The sequence below is a fragment of the Ctenopharyngodon idella genome, chromosome 22, assembly GCF_019924925.1.
Source record: "Ctenopharyngodon idella isolate HZGC_01 chromosome 22, HZGC01, whole genome shotgun sequence".
NCBI lineage: Eukaryota > Metazoa > Chordata > Actinopteri > Cypriniformes > Xenocyprididae > Ctenopharyngodon > Ctenopharyngodon idella.
Window position 1 is genome coordinate 9,869,532 of NC_067241.1, and position 22,455 is coordinate 9,891,986.

Below are 22,455 nucleotides of genomic sequence, written 5' to 3' on the forward strand. Positions count from 1 at the left end.
TGCTGCAGTATATTTAAAAAACGGTTTGAATGAATGATTCAATGTCTCACTTATAAATATTTGTTTCATTTCTGGATAAATCAGCGTTCTTGAACGAATCCCTTGAATTAATGATTCAATGACAACATATTTTTAACGGTCACTTGTCGCCATCTACTGGCGTAACCGTGTAATCGATACAATCGTTATTTAAAGCGCAGTTACTTTTTAAAAGGTGATTTGCTCTATTGTGATCTCTTAAACTTTTATCTCAGTACTTGGCAAAATGGCAAAATTTCCCCCACATATTCCACAGAAGAAAGACATACAGTTGAAACGACATGAATGTGGCAGAATTTTCATTTTTGGTTGAACTATCCCTTTAAGACCAATTAACATGAGTTGGGTGACTGTCAAGTTATTCATGGAGGGGGCGTGGGAGGTGGATATGTGCTACTCCAGTCACCCACATTACACCACTACAGATACAGTGAGTGTTGAGAGCATGTTATGTAACAGGTACTTTACAATGAGCTGGAGGCTGGGGGATTCAAATAGGGAACGCTGCAGGAGAGGTGAAAATCTGCAATAACTCCCTGTGTCAATAACTCTATATCTATCTACCTATCTATTACTTTTTGCATGCTAACATCAAAGTTGATTTTAATAATAATAATAATAATAATAATAACAACACATAATAATAATAGACTTTAAAAACACCCATTATTTGCTTTTGAATATGACTATTTGTCCTATTACTATATTTTTTCATGTGGGACTGGCCACAGTAGTCATCAGCAGGGTTTATGTTAAATCAGTGCGATGCCATTGGACCCTCTCCCCTCTTTTGAGTTTCCAGCAGACGCACAACGCGTCTTCTCGCTGCGGTCATGTGACCCGACAGCATCTCTCTCTCTCTCTCTCTCTCTCTCTCTCTCTCTCTCTCTCTCTCTCTCTCTCTCTCTCTCTCTCTCTCTCTCTCTCTCTGCCCGCAAACAGCTGTGAGTGAAACAGTGTGCAGGAGGGCTCTTCAGAAACACACACGAGCGGGACAAAATGGGAGTGGAGATCGAGACCATAACCCCCGGCGATGGTAAATTACCCCAGTGCAGCCTCTATCATGTAAAGTAGCATATTATTTGTCAAGCTGCGTGCATTTAACAGCATTATATTATTAATCTGTCTCCTGCTCCCTGTTTCTCCTCACGCTGCTCTTGCAGGGAGGACTTTTCCCAAAAAAGGACAGACATGTGTGGTGCATTATGTTGGTGAGTTGAATTTCAAATTTTCTTTTGGTGGGTGTACGGATGTTGTAGTCTTGCCCTGTTTGCACATTGTGAGTGTATGTGGATATTTGTTGCTTTATGGTAAAATTTTGCTTAATTTAAAAAAGGTTAATGTATTAGGAAATATAAACATCTGAAAAGTCGAAATGCCGTAAAGATACAGTAGAAAATAACTATAAAGGAGAAAGAAAAATAAAGCTAATATACATCATTAGTTGTGTATTGTTTGCACGCAAAGCATTTGTCCCCAGACATGATCCTCATTTGACAGCTGAGATTTTAAACAGTCTTTGTTGGATCGTGAGGTTGGCGGCGTCGGATAGACGGATTATCACTGTCTGGAGTGAGTCGATCCCTGGGATGTTGTGATTGTCTTTTAATGGTTCATACTAAGAAATCTCCGCCTGTCAAGTAGATTATTTGACGCTTAAATGCTTAAAATTTCAGAAAGTTTATCATACTCAGTTGAAACATTATTATAGGCTACAAACTGCTTGCACGCTGTTTGTATTAAAAAAATTATTATATTCAACCTTGTTATAATATTAAACATTGTGCCAAAACAGCCCACATTTTTTTTTCATTTTGAACTTGACATTACATTCTCATGACCCTTACTCGATTTTCCTTTAACTTAAATAATTAACATTTTTTTTATTCCCCCCCCCCCCCTTTTTTTTTTCCCCTCTATAAACATTTTTTTAATAAAGCTTTTTTTTACTTGGAGTATTTACTTATTAAGTAAAAATAAAAATAAAAAATCTACGATTTCTCTGTTTTTTTTACACAAGTAAATAAACAAACAAAAAAAAAAACGTAGGAAAAATGTTAAAAAAATTAAAAAGTATATAGAGCAAAAATTTCCATCTTGTTGTTCAGGGCTTCCATCTCATTATTTCTTTATTATGTGGGAAGAAGAATGGAAAAACTGTCATAGATATTTTACCTGTGGACTTGATTAATGCTCATAGCTCATTTATTAGACAAATAATTTCACTCGGCGGCCATCTTTGAAACGCCTCTCGGGCATGCAAGTGCAGCTCCTATCTCATTGAATGGGGAAACATCAAATTCTCCAAAGCTGTTTGCCAAGCTTTCGATTAAATTTAATATTTGAAATCACCAATGAAATCTGACAACAACTGCCTCATTTTGTTTCTAAATGCTCGAATCATGACAAAAAAACTGTATTTTTCAGGCTGGATCAAGCTAATGCGCAGGTGCAGTCCTAAATGCGCATCTCTTGTGTCTCATTTCAGAGGCGCGTCTGACTTTTTCTATAGGAACCAGAGCTTCTAACGGCCACTGTAGTGACGTGATGACTTTACCAATCGGCGATTGGCTCTTATTTAGAAGGTGGGACTTATTCCACCATATTGCGCGTTGCACTTTCTCCCATTCAAAACAATGCGAGTAACGCGTCTTGTGTTATTATATAGTCTTTGTTATTAGTCATAGCAACAGGTCAGAAGGCCAAGAACCATTGTTGTTAAATGAGCACTATACTGTTGTATAAATGCAATATCACACTCGTAGCCGTGCGATATGGCTGTATATCAGCACGGCTGTGATTTGTCCATAGGCATGAGGCCGTAGGCAATCACAGCGTGCTGATATACAGCAATATTGCATGGCTACAAGTGTGATATTGCATTTATATACGACAGTTTGACGGCACAAGTGTGTAAATGAATAAGAACAACAACGGTGTCTTTAAAAACCTTCTTTTGTGAAGAACTACTTCCGCCACGGACTCAAATCTCAAGTTGATAGTTTAACAGTTGAGCCTAAGCCTCCGTTACTAAATCTAAAACGTCACTTTAGAACTAGTAACGAAGAAACGTTGAGTCGCTTCATTGAAACTCACCGTAATATGTAAAGTATTATGAGAGAGAGATCGCCTGAGAGAGTGTATTACCTGCATCTAGCTGATATTCTTCATGTCAATGTTATATTCATAATCACAAAATCAGTTTGAATGTCTTTTGTCTTTGTCCTTTTAACATTTAAGACATTCCCATGACAGCGCTAGTCAACGCATTTGTCAGTTGTCATCTCAAGATTATGGTAATTACGCGGTGGTGTGAATGCAGCATAAAAACAATGTCCTTGTTTCCTTGTTTCAGTCCATTTCAATATAAAAATCTTTGCGACTGACTCACACATTCATAAAGACAGTCTTTGCCGCCATCTCATGGCGTATTAATGTAACTTTCACTGAAGTCAAAATCACTAACAGACATTTTCTCAATACCAAAAAATACAGCATGTTATTTATATAAAATATTATTTATTGAACAATAATATTTAAATGAACAACAATAGCCATTATAACAGTATAAGAATTAAAATAGGAAATAAACACAAGCAAACAGTTCAGTCAAACATACAAAAGCAGCACTCTAAAAGTACAGGATTTGATTTTAATGTAAATATAAAGTTAAGAAAATTAATATAGCCCTTAAGTCAAACCTATTAGCTCTGGAACAAGTAATATATTAATAAGACTAAAGATTGCCCGTTTGATATACCCAAAACAAATTATACCTCATGTTTAAACACTATCTACATAAGAGCCAACGGCAAATTCCCAAAGGACTGGCCGAGATGAAGCTGTTCTCTGCGGGTACATGAACGCTGAACGGTCAGTGACAGCCTAGACGAAAGCGTCTAAACAAATTTTCAAAATAGGCACTATGTTTACATAAATCGCATATCTGAGGTCTAAACAACTACATTCTCACCTAAAAAAAACCTCTTAAAACTACATACTGTTACAAAATAACAGTAATATCTATAAAAATATGGTGGGTTTGCTTGTCCGCCATGACACTTGCTGTGAGAATGCTGACAGCGGAGTGATTCAAATGGTGAAATGATTCCCGAGGCGATACTGGTAGAATATGGCATGGCTGGAAAGACCTCTCAGCCCATTAGATTCGAGAACCAGAAATAACTGTTGTATAAAGAGCATTATAACAGTTACTGTGTACAGTATACAGAATGAATTTATCTGATCCCTGATTTGTGTTGATAAGTGGATCCATTTTCTGCTTGACTGACTCACAGCAGTCTTATGGCTATGTGGATATGTTACTCCACTCCATGTTATTGAAAGAGATATATGTTTCATATCCTGATAATTTACTGCTATAGACATGTGTTAGAGGGACAGAAAATCCCCCTGATAGAACAGAACAATAATAAAGTAGCCCATTTATCTGATGTCCTAACCTCATTTCCTGTTTTTCATGGCCTCATCCTTTTCCTCTCAAATCTTCAGGCTCTCTGACAGATGGACGAAAGTTTGACTCTTCCCGTGACCGTGACAAGCCATTTAAGTTCAAGATTGGTAAACAGGAAGTGATCCGTGGCTGGGAGGAAGGTATTGCGCAGGTGCGTGACGGTGTTTTGTCTACTCAGAAAAATCATAGCTAACGCCTTTTGAGTTTAAATAATATCTTAATAAAGAACTACCAAATCTAGACTGTCTAGGATTGATATTTCAATGGTAAAAAATATAGATAATTCATGCCTATATTTGTGTGACTTTTAGATGAGTGTGGGCCAACGCGCAAAGCTGACCTGTTCACCTGATTTTGCCTATGGTAATAAAGGCCATCCTGGGATTATTCCCCCAAACGCCACCCTCATCTTTGATGTGGAGCTTCTTAGTTTGGAGTGATTTAATGCTCTTCACTGCCTTTTTATTCATTTTTCATTGTTTTATAAATGTTTCAAGTGTCAAAAGTTTAGTCTTAACTTTAGAAACTTAATTAAATCAATATCTCTTTCTGTCAGGCTGTATTTTTAGTCATTCTTCTCAGAACCACCTTTATTCAGCATCCCACTCGTACAGTTTTAGGCACATTATATAAAGATCTGTGCTTCATTTTATCAAACTTTTGCTTTGGTCTCGTTACATCTGAACTAATTCTTAAACTCTTTTAATTTCAATCCAAGATTCTTCCTGTGTAATTGATATGATATCACCAAATCACCAAAAACCTTGCAATGTCCTTAATCTTGAACTTGAACCCGACAAACTCCGATTCAACATGTTAATTTGGCGACCAACGGCAACAGACGCTGACAGGGTAATACGACAAAACCCAACAAAGTGTCATTGTCGTTGGTCGCCGTCTGTTGGTGCAGTGTAAATTGGCCTTTAGACTTGTATTCTCTTTTGTGACTTTTTCTCGCACTGTGATTGTTGTTGGCTTGAAACCAAGTACAAATGTGACTGTAGACAAATTTGTTACAAAAATCTGCGATTTTATCCCTGAATTGACATAAATTTATCTTAAAGATGTTATGTTTGTGATATAAAAATTTAAATATTTGTTGCATTGTTACTTTTCACATTGAATAAATTAATAAATTACATTTAATATTTTTTACATTTAGAAAATACTTTTTTTTTTTTTTGATTGTCCACTTTAGACATTCTACTAACTATAAGTAAGTTTGCAACTACATGTCAAATAACTCTCAATAATTTGCTACTACATGTCAAATAACTCTCACTGGAGTATTAGTAGACTGTATTAGGTTAGGTTTAGGTGTTAGGGTTCGGGTTAGTAGAATAAGTTGACATGTAGTTGCAAAGTTACTTATAGTCAGTAGAATGTCTGTTGGCAAGCATCAAAATAAAGTTTTATCAGATATTAAACAGACTACTAATTCTCTAACGACATGTCATGCAGATGCAAAGATACTTAGTTAGCAGAAATACAACCCCAAATCAAGAAAAATTGGGACATTTTGTAAAACGCAATAAAATCAAGAATCTGTGATTTGTTAATTCTCTTGAACCTTTATTTAACTGACAAAAGTACAAAGAAAATGTTTCCAAATGAATTGTATTTTGTAAGTATAAAAAAATTATGATTTTGATGGCTGCAACCCACTCCAAAAAAGTTGGGACAGAGGCACAATAATAGTGAAAAGATTACAGAATATTCAAGTTGAACAGTTTTTAAACAGTCCACAATTAGCAGGCGAATTGGAAATAGCCAGGTGAGGGTATCGTGTTTGGGTATAAAAGGAACATCCATCAAAGACTCTGTTTTGCAAGCAAAGATGGGTCATGGCTCACCACTTTGCTCCAAATTTCATGAGAGAACTGTCAAACAATTCTAAAATCACATTTCTCAATGCAAGATTGCAAAGTATTTAGGTCTTTCACCATCTACCAAACATAATACTGTGAAAAGATTCAGAGAAATCTCAGTCAGCGTAGGGCAAGGCAGGAAACATCTGTTGAATGGGCGTGACTTTTGAGCCCTTAGATGGCACTGCATGAGAAACCTCAGGGATCATCCAGACTTTCATCAGCGACAGGTGCAAAAGCAAACATCTGTCATGGTATGGAGGTGCATCAGTGCAAACGGCATGGGTGACTTGTAGGTACCATTGACGTGGAAGTGTATATTGGGATTGTACAGAGACATCAAGATCTTTCCTGGGAAACAAGACAATGCTAGGCCTCATTATGCACATACATCAGTGTGGTTTCGAGACACTCTGCACTGTAGAAGGGATGTGTCTGACTGCCTGCCTGCAGTCCAGAACTGTCTCTTATTGAAAATATATGGCCCATCATGAAAAGAAGAATCGGATTGACCACAGACTGTTGAGCAGCTGTCTTGTATCAGGCGAGATTGGGCAAAAATTCCACTTGCAAAACTGCAACAATTAGAATCCTCAATTCCCAAGTGAATAAAAAGTGTAATTAAAAGGAAAGCTGATGTGACAGTGGTAAACATGCCTCTGTCCCAACTTTTTTTAAGTGTGTTGCAGCCATCAAAAATTCATATTTGTTTATATTTAAAAAAAAAAATACAATCAGGTTTGTCATTGAAAACACTGAACATCTTTTCTTTGTACTTTTATCAGTTAAATAACGGTTCAAGAGAATTAACAAATCACACATTCTTGACTTTATAGTGTTTTACAAAATGTTTCTTGATTTGGGGATGTAAAATGTTACCTAATTTTCAGCCAGTTTTGAATTGTTAGGTTTGAACAATCCTTGTGCCTCTTTGTGTGTTTTACACCTGCCAGAATTCCACAGGTTTTGTATATTTACAAAGCGATCAGAAGTGATCAGCTGATAAAGTGCTGTCCTGTAATCACACTTTACAGTAGACCAGGCTGATAATTATACAACGATGACGTATTATAGTACTGCAATTTCTGTCAATTTGGTGAGCAACATTTTTTTTTCTTGCATTAATAACATGCAGCTATTTGGAAATGTTATTTGAAGTGTTTACTTTGTTCTGTGTATGATTAGGTTGTGTAGTTGAGTAGGTGGCACATTTGGCACCATAGCAATGGATGCATGCCATATTTAGTACTTAAGGATTTTGTGATCATGTTTCACTCTTCATTTAAAAACAGTCAATTAGCTTGCTAATAAATATAATAGATGGGCACTTTGTGTTCTCATTGAGCTGGAACTATTTGTTTTCAATGATGGACAATGTCTGAAAAGCACATTGTGACCTACCCTATTTTCATCACACTACTTGCCATTAATATATACATTTTGATGCTAAATTATTTGCAGCCATCTGTTGTTGTTAATGTAGACCGTGCTGCCTATAGATAATTGATGTGATTATATTGGATGCAGATACAGTGACAGTACTTTTTGTATTGACATGATAATAATTTTTAATTCAAATGAAATCTGCAGACGCATAAATACTTGAGTCGATGCTGTTGATTTCTGTGATCAAGCATCAAATATATGGCTTTAATATTTCTGTAATGCTCTGTATATTTATGTATTGTCATACAGACAAAAAAACAATAAAATAATTAAAATGTGCTATAAAGTGCTTTTACATGTTTTGAGAAAGGTTGCTTGCTTGTTATTTCAGATTAGTACCTTCACTGTTTTTATGACTATGTATGTTTAATCCTATTTGTGTTCAGAGGGCTGGCACTCTTAACAAATGTAAGCTGAAGAGCTGGAGACTTTTACAGAGGTTAAGTTGTTTTACAACAATGACATTCAACTGTAGGTCAGTGAATGATGTTATTCAGCACTTTATTCTTTATGGACCCTACATCATGAACCAAGATAGATAGATTCAGCCGAATAATTACATTAGTCATTCTATCTATGAACTAGTAGAACTGTTAACTTACCACTGCCATCAAGAAAGATGGCAGTGGTAAGAAAGATCTCAGATCAGTCCAATGATTTTACAGTATTAGCAATAACTGGAGTAACTGTTACCATGGTCGTATTTGGCAGTCAAAGTGGTTGAGCTCAAGTTAATGAGTAATAAAGAATAAACAGAAGTTGCAGCCCAGCCTCAGTCCCAAGATCAATGAGTTAATAACGTCACGAAACAAAATGAAGTCTATAACTAACAGGAAGTTGAGCTACTAAGCCTTAGAAACTGTACGCTCACGCATACTTTTTTTTCTCTCACCTCCCATCTGTGTTCACTTCTGCTTCAACCTAAAGAGGAAAAGGGTCCCATCTACTGTGCTCAGCTTGTTTACATTCCTTCTCATTACATTTACCCCATTTCTTCAGAAGTCACTCGTTTGAAAGCCGAAAGGTAAGACGCGACACTTTCTATGCTGAATATTGTTGTTTTAATTATCTTTAGTGTGATTTATTCAGGTATGTGGGACTCGCTGGCTAACAGAAGCTAAACTTAACCAGGCTGCTGCTAACATACACGAAGAACAAAGACGTGCTCGTGTCCACTTTACCGAGTTCGTTATTCCGTTATTTTTATTATATTTTTGTGTTTTAAGGATATTTTTGTAACCCTTTACATGGCCACTATTTTAAGGAGAAAGAAATCGAACTTTATTCGTGTAATTAGCATTATTGTGCAATTGCTAACGGAGTAACCGTGACTAGCTCGAGAGCTAAACACAACAAATACAGTCATTATCAGTCCGGTTGCTTATATTTTGAGTTAATTTTGCATACTTTACTGTGACACGGAGTATAAAACCTTAGTTTATATTTAAAAACAGTTGACAGGTGCTGTTTTCACCTTTTTTTTTTTTTACAGATATTGGGTAATTTAGAGCAGAAAATCATTATAAAGTCATCGTCGGATAAACTATATATATATATATATATATATATATATATATATATATAAGAGAGAGAGAGAGAGAGAAAGGGGAAGAATGAAAAAAACACATTTACGTTTGACTCTGAAATGCACGTTTAGCCAGTTATCATGTTAATGACATGTACTTTGTTCGTCAGTGAATCACATGATGATGTCGATTAGATGAGCTACTAAACCTTACTAAAATCACGTAACATTCAATCAAAATTTCCAGGTCTTTTCGCATGTGGCGTATTAAATGTTTTTGATTCCAGGATGTGTCACTGACATATGAAACCTAGTCATATTTCTTGAGAAACAAGTTTTACTTTCGATTATACCTGTATGTTCAGTCAATAAATACATAATGGAAAGAACTGAATTATTGATGACCGAATGGCGGAAAACAAACTAACAAACAAAAGAGTGATGCTGACTAACCTAAAGGCTTATAACCTAGTTTTCCTTCTTTTCTTTTTTTGGATGAAGGGACTTTCCCACATGATGTCATCCGTCCACTGGAATAATCTACATCATTTCACCATTGTCGTTTATGTCACAAATATAGAGTCTGTAGTAGTCATAATAAAATATATTATATTTAGTTAATGACAGCAGCATTATATTTCCCCAGAAGCTGTGGATGGGTTATCGCCACATGAATCCTTTTTTGGACTCAGTCAATAGAGTTACAGACTGTTGCCATGGGAGAGTCGTTTATTATGCTCAGCACTCATTCAGTCTGCCTGAAAATTTGCTTTGCCCATTTCTCCCCCATACCAAAGGCCCCTCACCCACTCAACCAGACAGTTATCCACTGGCTTTGCCCCTAACTTAAGTTTGCTCTGGTGATTTTTCTGCAATAATGCTAGGAAAGATGTCATCTAAACCAAATTAAAGCAGTGTGAAATCATTCTGCTGCTTCTGCATTATCTTGCATTAGTTTCAAGTGACACTTTCCACAATGTTGGTTGATCTATTGAGATTTAGGGTTATTATATTTTTAAATTTTATATTTATTTACATTTTATTTCATTTTTTGTGTTTTGTGTTTTGTATCTAAAACTTAAAAAGTAATTTGTGCTCATTACGTAAAAGTAATTTGCTCATTATAAATTTATTTTAAAGTCATGAAAATGTTTTTCTCCACATAAAACCCGCCTATTTCTTACAATCGACTGCAAGCTCAGATTCTCCTCCATCATCTATTCATTTTGTTCTCTTTTTGGTGATTCCTTTTACTATGATTTGTACTTTGTATTATGGAAGAAAAGATCTGCTGCTACTTCCGTTTCATTGCGACCTGAATGAACACTGATAACAGGTGTTGACCTCAGACGACATAGCCTCAATGATGAGATTCCCAGTCGTCCTTTATGGCTGCCTGATTTATGACACACTTTGTGCCCACGAGTAGCTGATCTAGATTGAGCTTCAAACAATAGAGGCATACATGTCTGTGAGAAGATTGCTCTCTGTCTCTATTAGTCCACTATTTGGAGACATCTCTATTTTATTGGAGTGCTCTTGACGGGAAATAATGGCCCTTTAGTACCACAGAGACATTTTTATGCGATGAGAGACCGTGTTTGTGTGGTAGGAGTCTGTCTGATTATATTTAGTGCCAGTGTCTGACATGTTGGTTGTAGTTGAAGCGTCAGAGCAGATATTTCAGTGCATGTTTACTTTAACATATCTGGGTCTGTGAATGACGTGAAGAGGGTGTATGTGTTGGTTTGCATGAGCTGTTCTGTGTGCACTAGTGTGGGAGTTTATTCATGAGCATGTGGGTGAGAGTTTTCTTTTTTTTACTTTTTTGTGGTCATGTCTTGTCTGTGAGAGTTTAGCAGATTTGTGCGATATGTCCGTGTGTAGGAGCATGTGCTTTAGCTTTAGTCTTGAATCTGACATTATGGAATAAGCAGCTCCAGTCTCTTTAATCTGGTTGTAAACCTGTGTGTTCCTACATGCATTAGAGACTTGAATAGGTCTCCAGGCTGTTTGTTTCATTTGCAGTCACTGGCAGTGCTCCAGTCGGACTGATTCTAACTAAATAGCTCCCGTTTCCCATTTCAGTTTTTTCATATAATGATCGACTAATTATTTTCATTAGTATGTGGGATGTCACTTCAGGGAAGTGAGGCAATGTGCATTTTCTCTTATTTCCCAACATTTAACCATGTCTGCCTACATTCTTTTTGCTGTTACTTGATGCTTCTTGCTAGAAATGTGAATATTATATAAGCTTTGTCTATGCTTAACCATATGATCCACAGTACGGCATCGCTGTAGGCTCTTGTTGAGCAGCATTTCTGTCATTTCCTGCATCTGATTTTGGTTTCAGCTGTTGTGACGTATACAGTAACCTGATGATCTACAGGCAGTGGTATTGTTGACTGAAATGCACAGTACGTCATGTGATCACTGTCATATGATTATGACTAACGGCAGCATCCATCAATCACATGCTTGTATTATCTCTTTTGTTGGCCTTTCCTCTAGTAACTTATAAATCACTCCCTCATATTCATGGTCTTCCTTTCTGTCTTTAAGTAGTTTAATTTCTTTGTACTTCTCTGGCTTATTACCCCCCCCCCCCCCCCCCCCCTTCCAGTATGGATTTGTTCCCAGTAAAGCACTTAACCTCTCATTGCTCCTCCATTATAAGATGGAGAGCACAGTCAGGCAGTGTTTAATTTTGTTTGGATTTGGAAATAGTTAGTGCTTTGACTCTGTAGTGATGATTTTTGTTGGGATGTTCCTAGTTAAATGTGGAGAATGCTCAGATCCTTCTTTTCTTTTTTTTTTTAATCATGAACTTTAGTTCTCATTAAGCTGCTTTTTATTCTGTCTTGGCAATTGAATTTTGTACGACAACCATTTGATATGAAGTCACATTGTACAGTTCCAGAGTGTTTAGTTTATAATGGATAGCTCTGAAATGTATGTTACTGTATGCATGTATGGCAGTGATGTGTTCTTGGATGATTGTAGCTGTAATTGTTGAAATTGTTGCTACTGTTCTCATGGATTGAAGTTTGCCTACATTTCTTTCATGGTAATGGCTTGAGTCTGTCTAGTCTGGAAGTGTCAAAGCTGCATGTCGTCTCAGATTGTTCACTGACATCTTTAGAATGCACATCATCTTTAGAATGTTTAGTGCTAGACTTCAGCAATGCTAAAATGGGTGAATAATTTTATTTTTGACTGAGCTATTATATAATTTGTACATAATAATAATAAAAATAATAATAATAATAATAATAATAATAATAATAATAATAATAATAATATTATTAAGGCTTCATGATATATCGTTGTAGCATCAAAATCATAATGTGTGCATCCATGATAGTCACATTGCGGGATGTGCGATGTTAAATATAGAGATTGTTAATCCGTACAGACCAGACACCACGGTTCAAAACCATAGACTGTAAAAAAAAATATGGATGTAGTGTTTGTGATGTCACCCGTAGATTTTCGAAGAGCATTTCTGAAGTGAAAAAACAGCCGTTACCATCTTGGCAGCGCGTCACTCCCGGATAACTGAAAATGGGCAAAGAGGCAGGACGTAGTTTGAACTGAGGTGCCTGGTTGCTGAAACCACGCCCACTTAGCGTGACGTGATCATGTTAGCAGGCTAAAGAAGCTATCTATCTTAGACACTATCTAAAATATTAATAAAGATAACAAGTTATATAATCTGAAAGTTCTAAAGGTTTACTGTCAATCTACAGTATCTTTTCAATGATATAGATGCTCCAGCAATAGTAATATTGTAAATTGTGTTGGGTGTGCAAATGACAACACGCAAAATCAAAACGGGACTTCATACCTTTATAATGAAATAGTGATCGCAAGATGAATCCAATCCGTTGCACTTGGGTAAAATGTCCATGAGCGTCCATTGAAAAACAAACAACAGCACTTTTTGTCCACAAAAGCGTTAAATCCATGAAATATTGATATATTATCCATTGTTTACATCACATCACATATAAAAAAAATCACCCCCCTCAGAGTTGTCATGAAGGGCAAAATTAGCCGTATAGACCAAAACCACAATTTGTACCAGGCTGTAAACATGTTTTTTTTTCTGCTGTAAAGTTGGGCATTTTAACACGGGAGTCAATGAGATTCTGCTCTCTTTTGGAGCCTTTCCCTAGCGGCCAGTCGATGAATTGCAGTTTAAGTCACTTCCGTACTGACTTCAAGAGAAATTATGGGGGGGTTGCCGCTTATTCAAAACGCACGTGATTCTCAGATTGATTGCAAAGTTTGACCATCATCATTTGAACGTGTTTTAGGTCTTGTCAGTTTAAACATTAAAGCAATTTTAAACCATTTGAGAGTATGAAGACGCGAAAGAGAACTCAATTCTCAATGTGTGGCTGTATTCTGTGTGCACACACACACACATACACACACACACACACACAGCTGTGGAGATGCACGTGAACATCGAATGCTTAGTCTTGCGTAGCCAGACCTTCAGACTGACAGCAGAAGGTCTGGACTCTGTCGCAGCTTTCATTGGCCAAGGACCGCCCAAGAGGACGTTTGACTGATATGTAACGCAACCAATCACAGTCTGTTTTGTTCCGCGTCATGTTTAGGGGCGTGAAAATGTCACTGTCCCTGCAATAACAGACTGGCGTGCATCTATAAATTATTAATTCAAGAATGTTGTTCAAGTTTACTGCAACAATGGAGCCGCGAACTTCGCATACTTTTGAAAATCCAGCGTTTAGTTGATCCTGATAAGCGCTTGTAAACTCGAACGCGTTCTTTTTCCACGAGGGGGGTTAGCATCACGGCATTTGTTTCCAGGCGGACCATTAAAGAATGTGACACGTGTCTCCCGGACATCCTGTATAATTCAACCAAACAGATGACGACTTCGAAACTTCTGAAGTGTTTCCAAATAAGTGTGCCATATGCATCAGACGTTCAGCCAGCGGTCCGTGGGCGTGACATCTGAGGCTGAGACTACCGAATGCTGTCTATTTGTGCCTGAACGGACACATACATGCAAAAAAAAAAAAAAAAAAAGATCAAAATGCAAAAAAACATTGAGTATCCTTGTAAAAACACAGTTGCTTATGGACTAAACAATTGAGAAGGAAAACTGGATGTGTAACAGTATTTTGGATCCGCGCATTCAGTCTTCAAGTGACAGCAGCCTTATATTCCTGCTGCTTTCTGTGTCATGAATGTTAATCAAATAACCAAAGACAAAGATAAAAATCACTTTTGTAGTTTTAACACAGATTTATATTTAATTTATACACTGAAGAATATGCAGTGTTATTTTACATTTGATTATTCAATTTCTGTACCTGAATACTGTTAGACTTACCTGAAAATATATAAAGCACTATTTGTCTTTATTCTATTCTATTTATTTATTATTTATGAATTATTTTATGTGTGTATTCACTCACATTCAGAATCACCCCAACTATCCTAGAATGATTAATTCTTTCCAAATAGAGCTATTCAAGTCATCTGGTGAAATTTGTTTTTTTTCATATCGCATTATATATCGCAATTTTTTCTTCTTTTTTTTTTTTTCCAGTATTGTGCAGACCTAATTATCATCATCATCATCATCAAATATATAAAATATAATACAAATGTAACATATATATATATATATATATATATATATATTAGTATTAATAAACCACAGACAAAAGTCAAACTAGGTTTGATGTAACAGTCTGAAGTTATTTAAATGTGTAATTTTATTGCTATTTTATCTGTCAAACATTTGTATAATATTATTATATGTGATCATGAGTTATGCTTATTGATGTTTGTAGCACCATACTCTTCTGTTTGAGCTATTGGAGCAAGAATGTCTTTAAGTCAAATCAAATCATTTTATTTGTGCATACGGACTGAGTGTTGTAGGGTTTTATATGTGCCTCTTCCTCTGTTGTGAAGTGAAATTTACTTCTATGTCTGAAGTGAAGTGCAGCTAGAGATATTGTAGGAGTAATTATAATTTCTGGTGGTTTATCAGCATGTTTTCTTTTTTATGTCAACGAGGATGACTGTGCAGAAGACACAGATGGATTCACAGGTGGATCATTTCACAGCGTGAAAGCAACACTAACACTAAGCTAATGCCTGGAGAGCTGTGACACATCCGTGTGTGTGTGTGTGTGTGTGGTGGGGGTGTTTGATTTCTAGAGAATCACACTCATGAAGGGGTCAGTCATGATGAAGAATCCTGATGAATTCACTGTGTTTTTGTTCCTGATCAAAGCAGCAGTCGTTGTCTGTGTGCTCCTAATACACTCCCTTGTCTGTCCCATGTAATTAGTATAGGTTTCAATTCCCGCTGGAGTCATGTGGTTGCTAGTCAGCTGAAAAACAAACTTAGGCAATATGGCTCTATATGAGCTCACTGAAAGCATGATTTCTTGTGCTTCAGCTGCACGCTGTCTTATTTCCCCCATTTTAATGCTGTGACAATTGTGTTTTTTCTAGGATGTCATTGTACCCATCCCTAGAGGACCTTAAAGTGGACAAGGTCATTAGGGTAAGCATTAAAAATGTGTATTATTTAAATACTTGTAGTATCTATCAATATTTTGAATTGCCTTTTATTTTTATATTTTCAATTTTAATTTATTTATATTTTTTAATAATTTTGTTTCAATTTTTTTTTTTTTCTCAGTTTTAGGTTTAGTTTCTCATCTATTTTATTTTATTTTATTTCGGCTTTATAATTTAAAAACAAATGTTTTTTAAAGTGTTAGTAACCATCCCCATGATTAAGGCACTTTAAAAGATCTAGAATTGAAATATAGTGGATGTTCACATGTGGTCTTCCCCTCTAGGCACAATCACAGTTTGCTAATGCCACTTCCAGTACCCCAGCCATCACCCAGGGCGTCTACCAGCCACAGCCTGCCACACAGGGGATGCCAAGCTCCAGTGAGTCCCGGGCTCTTCCTGCCTGTCTCATTTCAATGCTTCTTACGCCGTCTGTCTTGCTTCCCTCTCCCTTATCATGCCATTCTCTCTTTCATTTCTGGAGTGCTGAGTGAGAGCTGTTTTTATAGAGATGAAAGGCATGCCAGTGTTTTGTGGGATTGTCAAACAGGAAATGAAGACATGCCTTAGGGAATCTGGAAGCAATTCAACAACAGTGCATCAGCCTTCCCTATTTCTTTTTTTTTAATCTCAGTGTAAAACAAGTGCTCAAGTTGAACCCCTCTTATCCAGGCGGCACTGCCTTTCACCTGTCTGTTCTCATTGTGTCCCTGTGTGAGGCCTCTCTGGACACTGCCAGGATATTACACAACAAGAATGTTAAGAGTTTTTAAGGTGGTGGTTCACACAGTACTGTAACTTCAATGATGGTCTCTGAAGCTTATGTTTCTCTAACCTTAAAGGATTAGTTCACTTTCAAATGAAAATTAGCCCAAGCTTTACTCACTCTCAAGCCATCCTAGGTGTATATGACTTTCTTCTTTCTGATGAACACAATCTGAGATATTTTAAATATATATCCTGACGCATCCAAGCTTTATAATGGCAGTGAACAGGGTTCACGTGTATGAGCTGAAGAAAAAAAAAATCCATATTTAACAAGTTATGAAGTAAAATATCTAGCTTCCGCCAGACCGCATTTTAACCAACAAAAGAGCATCTTTAACAACAACATCTTTAAACAACAAAAATTCTGTCAATATTGCTGTAACTGGCAGCAACACACACTGCAGTTTATGGTGCTGTTGTAATTGGAGGAAGATTTGAAGTGCTTACACCTTTGGATGCGAATATGTTAGCAAAATATTTTATAATAAGAATTATTGTGCTCCCATTCTTATCGCTCCATCAGATGTGTTTACAAATATGCTGTTCATTTGAGCTTTCTATTCATTTTTATTTTTAAAGTGTAGCTTTTTAAAAAAAAAAAAAATGTATGTCTGGACCTGATGATGATAGGAAAGTTAAAAAAAAAAAAAAAAAACTCAGTGCAGAAATCTAGAGACTGGCTGGTGTGCTAGTGTGTGTTTGTGTAGGAACATGCTTCACAGGCAGACATTTTCCTATCAGAGTGCTGGGGGAAGCAGGAGGAAGAGAAGCAAGCATTGTAGCTTGACTCAACTCAGGAAATAATTACTGGATGGAAACATTCATGGCCAGAATCTGAAACCAGCGACTGTAGGATGACTGAGTGTCGACACTTGAACTCTCTGTTCTTCACAGTTTTTCTATGTTCTACTTTTTTCATTTGCTTGATGCTGTAAACTAAGATTTTTTTAAAACTACAGAATAAACAAAAAATAATCTACAGGTTCATGGCTAATCATAACTAAGCTACTATGGTAGCTATTAGCTCTGTATTATGTAGAGAATTCACTTTCTCTTTCTCTCCCTCCAGCTCTGTATCCGAATCTCGAGGAGCTGGGAGACTATATGGGCCTCAGTCTGAACAGTGATGAGGTCCAGAGAAACCTTGCACTGGTCCCGGTGGCTGAGAGTGTAAGTATGTCTGTGTTTCTGTTGCTTTAGCATGGCATAAATGTGTGCTTTGAGAAGTGCAAATTGCAAAGCAGAAGTAAAAAAGTTGATTGTCTCGGAGTACACATTTGTTTTTCAAGAGTTCAGTTTGTTCAATTTGAGTTTCTCTTCTCTGTTCCTAAGTATTGCCACTCATCAATAAATATTTAAATGTATGCAAACAATGACATTTCAAAGTCTCAAATGTTTTCCTAGCAGTGCAAGCTAAACCACTCTTTCCTGGTTTAGTTTGCTCTACGGCCTGTTTTTTCAATCCTGCCACTGTTGCCTTGTACAATATTTTCTCTGTGAAAACAGCCAAGGTAATTGTGTAAGCTTTGAAACAGGCAGCAGTTGTGTATGTGTGTCAGCATTTGTGCTGCTTTTTCTTTTTCTTTTTCTGTGAATAGTTCAAACTGGCCACAGGGTGTCTTAGCATAACCCATATTTCTTTTCAGCATCATTCCTGGAAGCAGAGCTCAGAAATGACTCATGCACCATAAGGCTTGTGTTGGAGTGTTGCTAATGTAGGCTGCTTTCTAAAGGCATCTTAAAATGATATTCAGTGTTCAAAGTACTAAACATTAGGCCAGCATCTCCCAACCTTTTTTGTACCGTAACAGCCGTAATGCTGCATCAATAAGGCTCAAGTACCCATTTATCAACACCAAACTAGAAATGCATTTCTTTTCAGTAATACCATTAGACATCATTTTACCAACATTGTTAAAGCTGCTTAAAAAATCATTACTTTAGGTTTTCATTCCCTAAAAAGAAACTGAAAAATAACAAGGTTTAATTACAGTCATTTATTTGGTAACTAATTTGTTCACATTAGTTAATGCATTAGATATCAGTAACAATAAACAACATTTTTAACAGCCAATGAATATACTGTTGTTCATTGTTATTTCTTGTTCTTATATAATACATTGTAACTAATTCTAATTTATACAACTTTATACAACAAAAGAAATATGTGTGTGTGTGTATATATATATATATATATATATGAGCAGAGTTGTCAGTGGATAAAAATATAATGTATAATAACTAACTTACTAAATTAACTTAACTAACTAAATAGTCTAAATAGTGACTCTAATATAGTCTTAATAAGGCAAAATCTAAATCTTTCCAAGTACTTCTTGGAAAGTACTGCATTTAGACCATTTGCATGGACGCAGTTGCTATCCGCTTAAATCATGTTGTATGGAATACCATTTCCGGGTCCAAGTCTCGTCGTTTTAAGTCACAATATTAGCTCAACTGCAGTTTAAGAACACTATTTATTCATATTACACATTTAAAAGTAAGCTTTTATAAACTCGTGTTACAATTACATATACTACAGTCTCTGGTCTCATGGCTCCCCGGACACTAATATTTAAATTATTCATAAAAGATGAATCCCTGTCTGGCCATCTGGGATATCGGTATGGAGATTTTAGGTTAGGATCAAGATTTTTTTTTTTTTCCCCGATAGTTTTACAGCACGCTGTGAATGTATATTAGTATCACTTCTTGTTTGCTTTTAGTATCTGACAAATACCAAATACAAAGCATTTGGACCTGGAATCAATGTTGCATGATGTCAGGCTTAATGAGCAGATCCTAGAGAAATAAATTTTAGTGTTGTATCATGTGACCAATACACACACATATGAGAATGAATTAAAATAGTTTTCTCTCTCCTGGCAGCAAGTGGCAGTTCCAAGTTCTGTGGGTGGGATGGTGCGGCCCGTGACCGGTGCAGACGTGGGTATCAGGAGAGCAGAGATTCGTCCAGGTCTTCGGGAGGTCATCATCTGCAAAGACCAGGAAGGAAAGGTCGGCCTCCGACTCAGAGATATCGATAATGTGAGTAAAGCCCTTCGCATTAAACACTTCCTCAGAGTCATGACTGGTGTTGTGATTGTTTTGAGTAATTGGTAATATTTTCTAGGGCATTACACCCTCATTCTCAGCATATGTGTCATTGTTATTATAAGCAACATGTGATGTTGTTTTTAAGTGTCATTATCTTTATGCATGTCATTTCCTCTCTCTTTAGGGAGTGTTTGTCCAGCTAGTGCAGGCGAACTCTCCAGCGGCTTTGGGCGGTCTGCGTTTTGGAGATCAGGTTCTGCAGATCAACGGGCAGAACGTTGCTGGTTGGAGCTCAGATAAGGCCCACAAAGCTCTGAAGGCAGCAGCTGAACAACGCATTGAGCTCATCGTCCGAGACAGGTCAGACATTTCGGTCTATATACAGAACAAGTAACATTGTGAAATATTACTGCAATTTAAAATGTATTATATATCTTTGCTGATTTAAAAGGAATTTTTTATATATATATTGATAGAATCAGCATGACAGGTGTATTACTATATTTGTGTAATTCTTTGCTGCCCCCTGGTGGTTGTAGTATTTTTTTTTTTTTTTTTTTTTTTTTTTTAATTCAACATGAAAAGAAGGAAAGTACCTAATTAATCCAAATTAAGCTCTGTATCATCTGTGGCATAGTGGTGAATACCACAAAGTAATTTTGGGGGAAAAAAAACCCAACATAAAATTAAATTCAGTTACAGTAAGGCACTTACAAGCAGTAAACATTTAAATACAGTTTTAGAAGTATAGCCATTCGACAAAATACACGTTACTATGAGACATGAATCACTTAATGACCTTACTGTTTGCACTAAAGTTATCAGTGCTAAACAAATTTATTAGACCACCACCCAGTGTAAGGTTTGCCACAGCTGCCCTAAACTAACAGTATTGGTGATTACCAAAATCATTTTTTTTATGTTTCTGTAATGGTTAATCCGCACCAGTGTGTGTGTGTGTGTGTGTGTGTGTGTGTGTGTGTGTGTAAGTTCTTTAGTCACAGTCGTGTAACTTTATTATGACATGTGGTCTAATTTGTTAAGCACTGTATATGCAATGTCATGATCACATAAAAAAAGGGTTGAATCAAAATGATTTTTTGTGGTAATCAACATAATACCACAGATAGAGATGAACTGTTTATCATATTCATATATTTTGTGTTCCAGACCATTCCAGCGCACAGTCACCATGCATAAGGACAGCTCTGGACACGTGGGCTTCATCTTCAAATCCGGACGCATCACGTCTCTAGTGAAGGATGGTTCTGCTGCCCGCAATGGCCTGCTCACCGATCACTACATCTGCGAGATCAACGGCCAGAACGTCATTGGACTCAAGGTGAGAGGGGTGTTTTCAGGATATGCCTTTAAATCTGGACTGTCATGTCCCAGTGCCATTTTTACATGTCAACTTTCCTTTATAATAAAAACACAAGCCCATAAATATAATGTTAAAAAGGACATTTCAATACAAGACTGAGATCCATATCTATCACTTACTATAAGAAATCAAATTAATTTATCAATTTTAGATTTGTGGAGTAAAGTATTTTGTTTTCTGTCTACAGGACACTCAGATTAAGGACATCCTGACCACATCTCCCACTGCCATGACCATCACCATCATGCCTAAATTCATCTACGAGCACATGATTAAGAAGTGAGATTTATTTTATTTTTTTTATACTCTTAAATGATCTAATAATTGTAATATAGCAGTTACAAAAAAGAAAAAATCCTGATGCATTAATAAATAATAGAGATGCACAAAAATGACTTCTTAATGTGTATTTACAGTGTGACGTGAACAAAACAGACATCAATAATCTGAAGAATTTATATCAAAATGAATTGTCAGGCAAAATTTTTTGATCATGACAGCCCTAATCTGTGTATTGCAGGATGTCAGGCGGCCTGCTGAAGTCCTCAATGGATCACTCTGTGCCTGAGGTCTGAACACAGGAGACCACTCACACCCCCTTCCACAATGCCTACAATCTCTACAATCTTCCTATTGGAGCCTTTCCACCACATGGGTCGTCTATCACCGATTCGATAAACCTCCTCAATCACGTTCATTTATAACATGTACAAATGGCCTTTTTTCTATTTCACTTGTTGGCTGTTATTGTTTACCTTCTAGTTCTCAATTCTGTCCTTCATATCATTGTTGCCATTGTTGTCATATTACATGTTATATAATAATCCATTGTCATTATTGAGTATTATCATCTGATTATTTTGTTTTGGCTGGAAGGCAAGGGGTTAAAAACTGAACCTGAGCTTCCTTTTTGAAAAGCATTAGCTTCCACACTCCTATCTTTTCAATTCCTCCCACTATGCACAAACACTTTTTTTTGTTTGTTTTTTGGAACATCTATATGCCAAGACAGCTGTACTCTGCCAGAATGAATCCTTGGCCATAATTTGTAAACTCATTTCTTATTGATTTTGAACATGTTTTTTTAGATGTTTAATCTTTGATAATCTGTCATTATCCTGTAAATGTTAGTGTCTCTAAAAATTTATATACGAATGTAACCTGAAGACTGAAATTATTACAAAAATAAATAATCATCCTGGTGATACCAATGGAATATACTGCTCAAATATACTCAAAAAAAAAAAAATCTAAATATTTCATTTCAGAAAGGTTTTGAGATGGTCTACACATTTGCTTTTTTTCCAGATGA

At 36.4% G+C, this 22,455-nt stretch overlaps 2 protein-coding genes across 2 annotated transcripts; both read left to right on the plus strand.

Annotated features, from left to right (window-relative positions):
• The first annotated feature begins 884 nt into the window (after positions 1-884).
• On the plus strand, positions 885-8,113 carry fkbp1ab (FKBP prolyl isomerase 1Ab). Its single transcript, XM_051880679.1, has 4 exons — positions 885-1,075; positions 1,203-1,250; positions 4,552-4,664; positions 4,825-8,113. Exons 1-4 carry the CDS (start codon positions 1,039-1,041, stop codon positions 4,951-4,953), a joined length of 327 nt encoding a protein of 108 aa, XP_051736639.1. The 5' UTR covers positions 885-1,038; the 3' UTR covers positions 4,954-8,113.
• Positions 8,114-8,597: 484 nt separating this feature from the next.
• sdcbp2 (syndecan binding protein (syntenin) 2) lies at positions 8,598-22,354 on the plus strand. Its single transcript, XM_051880673.1, has 9 exons — positions 8,598-8,851; positions 15,866-15,917; positions 16,219-16,315; positions 17,772-17,872; positions 19,592-19,750; positions 19,944-20,119; positions 20,930-21,101; positions 21,331-21,422; positions 21,664-22,354. Exons 2-9 carry the CDS (start codon positions 15,867-15,869, stop codon positions 21,716-21,718), a joined length of 903 nt encoding a protein of 300 aa, XP_051736633.1. The 5' UTR covers positions 8,598-8,851; position 15,866; the 3' UTR covers positions 21,719-22,354.
• The last annotated feature ends 101 nt before the right edge of the window (positions 22,355-22,455 follow it).

What these genes read in the sequence shown, in the direction of transcription:
- fkbp1ab (XM_051880679.1), top strand. Translation starts at nt 1,039, where the DNA reads ATGGGAGTGGAGATCGAGACCATAACCCCCGGCGATG. An exon ending in ATGTGTGGTGCATTATGTTG is followed by an intron (nt 1,251 to 4,551) that starts GTGAGTTGAATT and finishes TCAAATCTTCAG; the next exon opens with GCTCTCTGACAGATGGACGA. An exon ending in GGGAGGAAGGTATTGCGCAG is followed by an intron (nt 4,665 to 4,824) that starts GTGCGTGACGGT and finishes TGTGACTTTTAG; the next exon opens with ATGAGTGTGGGCCAACGCGC.
- sdcbp2 (XM_051880673.1), top strand. Translation starts at nt 15,867, where the DNA reads ATGTCATTGTACCCATCCCTAGAGGACCTTAAAGTGGACAAGGTCATT. An exon ending in AAGTGGACAAGGTCATTAGG is followed by an intron (nt 15,918 to 16,218) that starts GTAAGCATTAAA and finishes CTTCCCCTCTAG; the next exon opens with GCACAATCACAGTTTGCTAA. An exon ending in GACTCAGAGATATCGATAAT is followed by an intron (nt 19,751 to 19,943) that starts GTGAGTAAAGCC and finishes CTCTCTCTTTAG; the next exon opens with GGAGTGTTTGTCCAGCTAGT.